Source organism: Triticum dicoccoides, chromosome 3B (genome assembly GCF_002162155.2).
Source record: "Triticum dicoccoides isolate Atlit2015 ecotype Zavitan chromosome 3B, WEW_v2.0, whole genome shotgun sequence".
Lineage (NCBI taxonomy): Eukaryota > Viridiplantae > Streptophyta > Magnoliopsida > Poales > Poaceae > Triticum > Triticum dicoccoides.
The window spans coordinates 181,478,601-181,483,820 of record NC_041385.1 but is presented as its reverse complement, the minus strand read 5'-3'; the positions used below and the strand labels follow the sequence as shown (position 1 = coordinate 181,483,820).

Here is a 5,220-nt window from a genome sequence, read left to right as displayed (position 1 = left end):
GAGTTTTTATACTATTATTATGAGCACGATAAGTTATTATATGAGTCTAATCCACTTGAATCTAATCCACATCACCCATTGATATAATAACTCTTCATGATCATAAAATCATATGATGAGACTGCTGTATAAAACATATACAAATACAACGTAAATACGCAGAAGAAAATAAAAATACAGGAAATTTTAGCAGTAGCGTTTGTTGAACACACGTTATTGCTAGGTAGGTGTAGCAGTAGCGCTGGTTGGACCAACACTACTGCTAGGTAGGTTAGGTAGTAGTAGCGCTTGTCCAACCCCCGCTCTGCTAAACATTAGCTGTAGCGCCGGCCCAACGCTATTACTATACTTCCATCCAGCGCTACTACTGGGGTTTCTCCTAGTAGTGCGTGTATCGTCTATCTATGTATAAATTATCAAATTTTATTTTGGCACGCGAGGAATTGTCGTTTACTTTGTATCGTTGAGTCCATTGTTCAAATTATCGGCCGATTTATCGCTTATGAGGGTCAAACCGATAAGATAAGTGAATATCGGCGGCATTTACCGGTTTCACAACCGATATATCGCCAATATTCACTGATATTTGCCGATATTCACCGATAAATCTATGGGACCCAATTGATTTAGCTTTTTCTTGGGGGTTGAGTTTTTGTAGTCCGATACATGGCTGATGCCTTCTTTGTGTAGATAGATGGCTACCTTCGGTACATCTCAGGTCGCTTATGAGGAATACGGATGACATGGCTTACGGGTCCGCCATGTTGATTGATCCTAATGATACAAAAATCTGAGTTTTGTTTTAGAAAATCTTGCCGATAAATAGTTGACCGATAAGCCGATTCATCTTTTATCTTGGGTCGACCGATAAGTTAACGAGAAACATTGGTTGAGTCCATGATAAATTTGTGATATATGATGGACGAGTGCAAGAATTTGCATGGATATGGATGTTTGCATGTATGGAGAAGGAGAAATGAGGAACGGTCCGGCGCCGTCCGTAGCGTGTGCGGTTGAAGATGCTCTTGTCTTCCAGAGGCGTAACACTTTCTTTGTCGAAACTGTCTTCTTGACACACTTTCATGGGTCGTCCTCCTCCGGAACACGATTCCGGCGGCCGAGCATGGGCCTTTTCAGAATCCGGCTAGGACATGCGTGCCAGTGTGCGCCGCCCCGCCCATCCCTGTCGCCACCAACCTGGGATCATCGTACTGCCCCATGCCCTTCCCGTGCATAACGCCATCCAGAAGGGAGGGCGCAAACGCACGAGGCCACGTTCCCCCAGGCTTCCCCTTCCGGCGTCTGCTTTCCCCGTCTGCGCGCCTCGTTTCTTCCACCGCGCGCGCAGCGAGCGCAGGGCATGAGCCAATCCGCCCCGGCCCGTGCAGCCAGCCCAACACAACAACGGCCGCCACCTTTCGTTTTCCCAGCGCCACCCAGCCAAGCCAGCCTTTGACCACCGGTTCCCACTCCAACCTTCTTCCCTTCTTCTCCCTGGTACGCATGGCTGCTTAAATACGCCGTCTCCGATAGACCAATTCAATACAATACTCGTGTTCTTTTAGTGTACAGGCCAGGGAGAGCTTGAGCCTTGAGCTCCACGATAACCTCAGGGATCCAGCCAGCATTGGACGGGCGCAACGCAATGGCGGAGCTGCTGCGAGCGGCCGATTTCTTTGACCTGCGCGCGGCAGCGCCGTTCGTGGCGGCGGCGGTGGCGCTCTACTTCCTGGCTGAGCAGCTGTCCTACCTCCGCAAGAAAGGCCCCCTGCCAGGCCCGTCGCTCGTCGTGCCGTTCCTCGGCAGCGCCGTGCGCATGATCCGCGACCCCACGGGGTTCTGGGACGTGCAGGCCGCGCGGGCCAGGGAGTCCGGCGCCGGGCTCGCCGCGGACTTCCTCTTCGGCCGCTTCATCGTCTTCATCCGCGACTCCGAGCTGTCCCACCGCGTCTTCGCCAACGTCCGTCCCGACGCCTTCCACCTCATCGGCCACCCCTTCGGCAAGAAGCTCTTCGGCGACCACAACCTCATCTACATGTTCGGCGAGGACCACAAGGACCTGCGCCGCCGGATCACGCCCAACTTCACGCCGCGCGCGCTCTCCACCTACGCCGCCATCCAGCAGCGCGTCATCCTGGCTCACCTCCGGAGGTGGCTCGACCAGAGCGCCGCCACCGGCGAGGCCATGCCCATACGGGTGCCCTGCCGCGACATGAACCTGGAGACGTCGCAGACGGTGTTCGTGGGCTCCTACCTCACCGAGAAGGCGAGGGAGAGGTTCGCCAAGGACTACGCCCTCTTCAACCTCGGCCTCATGACCGTCCCCGTTGACCTGCCCGGGTTCGCGTTCCGGCGCGCGAGGCTGGCCGTGGCGCGGCTTGTGCGCACGCTCGGAGAGTGCGCGCGGAAGAGCAAGGCGCGCATGCGCGCCGGCGGCGAGCCGGAGTGCTTGGTGGACTACTGGATGCAGGAGACGCTGCGGGAGATGGACGAGGCCGCAGCGGCGGGGCGGCCGCCGCTGGCGCACACCGACGACGAGGAGTTTGGGGGCTTCCTCTTCGACTTCCTGTTCGCCGCCCAGGACGCGTCCACATCCTCGCTCTGCTGGGCAGTCTCCGCCCTGGACTCCCACCCGGACGTGCTCGCCCGCGTGCGCGCCGAGGTGGCCACGGTCTGGTCGCCGGAGTCCGGCAAGCCCATCACCGCCGAGAAGATCCAGGGGATGAAGTACACCCAGGCGGTGGCGCGGGAGGTGGTGCGCTACCGCCCGCCGGCGACGCTGGTGACGCACGTCGCCGGCGAGCCGTTCCAGCTGACGGAGTGGTACACGGTGCCCAAGGGGGCCATCGTGTTCCCGTCGGTGTACGAGTCGTCGTTCCAGGGGTTCACCTCGCCGGACGCGTTCGACCCGGAGCGCTTCTTCTCGGAGGCGCGCAGGGAGGACGTGGCGTGCAAGCGCAACTTCCTGGCCTTCGGTGCCGGCGCCCACCAGTGCGTCGGGCAGCGGTACGCCCTGAACCACCTCGTGCTGTTCCTGGCGCTGTTCGTGACCGTCGCCGACTTCCGGCGGGACAGGACGGCCGGGTGCGACGAGCCGGTGTACATGCCGACCATCGTGCCCAGGGATGGCTGCGCCGTGTACATGGAGCAGCGCTGTGACACGTTCCCATCGTTCTGAGCTGGTCCGGCTTCCTTGTCTTGTCCCCTTCGCCCACAGACTTCCTCTGTCTCTCGTCCCTTCCTCATTCGTTTACGTTTTCTATTCATCTGGTCATGTCAATGTGATGATTGTTGTCTCGCCCGGGTTGGTCCATTCATCAATTTATTATTTTGTTTTGTCATTGGTTTGCTGGCCGGCTGGCCGCATGCGTGATGTGCTGATATTGTATTGGGGTTAAATTGGCCATGTCTGAACTCTGAAATGGAATTGCACGATTGGACAAGCACTTTTGATCTTGAGAGTCTGAGCCGGCATTTCGTAGATTTTACAAAGTCATCTTAGAGCAACTCTAGCACACCCCGCATCCGCCCCCGACCCGTAAAATAACCGCCAAAATACGGGTACAGACTGGAAAGCCTGCCCGACCAGACCCCGCATTCCGCCTCGGCCTGCAAAAAATTTTGGGGGACATGACAAATTCCATTTTGGGGGACGTGACAAATTCCCGACCCCGGGGTTTCCCCCTCGCGGCTGCGGTGCCCTGCATCACAGAGAAGCAGTTGGCGGGAGGGACATTTCAGCCCGCGTTCTTTTCCCCCTCCTTCCGCCGCCGCCCGCCCTTGTTCCGCTCGCCCCCCGCCGGTGATTCCGGCCATATCTGCGGGCGGAATCGCGCCTTGGGGCCGCCCCACACCCTCCCACGCCGAGCCGCTGCACCGCCCCTCCGGATCCGGCGAGAAGAGCCGCCCCCCGTTGTCGCCGCTGCCGGGGATCAACCACCGTCGAGCGCACCCCCTCGTCGCCGCTCGGGATCACCCGCCACCGGTTAGTCCCTTTTTTTGTGATTTTTGCGAGCTGTGTAGTAGATTGACGCGCCGGTGTGCGTGTAGATGGAGTTGACCCCGTGCAGGAAGTTCTTGCTATCCTATTCGTCCGATTCGAACGACTCGGATGTTGAGACCATGCTTGCGAACTTTCGGCAGCAAACATTAGTCATGGTGCTTGCCGTGATGGAGCATGAAGACGAGCACCAGAAGAGGAGGCGAGGATCGACTGTCGGGCGTTTGTGCATTCCTCGGAATTGCCATCTTAGGAATGAGATGTTGATGCAAGACTATTTCGCGGAGAATCCTACATATCCTCCGCACCTCTTCCGCAAGTATACCTTTTTACGGATCCGTTTGGGAGTCTGCATCTGTGCCAGCCCGGGCCAGGCCGAAGCTGTTTTGCGCGAACTGCATACGCGTTTTGCGGGCTGGCGGGATGCGAGGTCTGCTAGAGTTGCTTTTAGGCGCCTCGTAGTTGACGAAAACGTCTCCTCCCACTGAGAGCGTATCACCGGAAATTCTAAAATAAATCCAGAACAAATGCGAGCATCAGGACTTGAACCCTGATGGACCACTGTCCACCTAACCATCCCAACCATAGGTTGGTTCGCTATGTAGTATATATAGATTTTTTTAAAAATCAAATCTCATAAACTTTCACAAAGTGGGAGAAAAACATTTCATGTAGAATGTCAAACATATATCATTAAAATCAACCATAGGATGTAGTTTCATATTTTATATATTTCGTATTACATAGATATAAATCATTTTCTCTATAAACTTGATCAAATTTGAAAAAAATGGCATTTTCAAAAATCCATATGCTTTACATTATGAAATAGAGGGAGCAGTACTCCTAGTACTTCGAGTATAACATGCATGTTACGTAAAGAGAGAACCGGAGTAACATAATATGTTATCATCTCATAACACTTTTCATTGAAACTGACTCTACAAAGAAATAAATACCGGCAATGTTTTAGATTTTTGCGCTAAAAATCCGACGGCTAGATTTGGCATGCGAACATAGATAAAATCGACACTCTTGTGTATAAGCATTTGCCATGTTTACAGTGAAAATTGGCATGTAGCGTAAAAGATCAATAGAAAATTGACATGCTACAATGGTTAATTGCCATGCGTTCGATTGGGATCTACTCCCTCCGTTCCAAAATAGATGACTCAACTTTATACTAACTTTAGTACAAAGTTGGGTCATCTATTTTGGAA

At 54.3% G+C, this 5,220-nt stretch overlaps 1 protein-coding gene across 2 annotated transcripts; it reads left to right on the top strand.

The window, feature by feature from the left end:
• The first annotated feature begins 1,162 nt into the window (after nucleotides 1–1,162).
• On the top strand, nucleotides 1,163–3,443 carry LOC119275444 (cytochrome P450 710A1-like). Of its 2 annotated transcripts, none has more exons than XM_037556292.1 (2): nucleotides 1,163–1,497; nucleotides 1,573–3,443. In XM_037556292.1, the coding sequence occupies exon 2, from the start codon at nucleotides 1,646–1,648 to the stop codon at nucleotides 3,176–3,178; it is 1,533 nt and encodes a 510-aa protein (XP_037412189.1). In that variant the 5' UTR covers nucleotides 1,163–1,497; nucleotides 1,573–1,645; the 3' UTR covers nucleotides 3,179–3,443. The 2 variants fall into 2 exon arrangements, with proteins under 2 accessions (XP_037412189.1, XP_037412188.1); XM_037556291.1 differs by having other exon boundaries at nucleotides 1,566–3,443.
• Nucleotides 3,444–5,220: the final 1,777 nt, after the last annotated feature.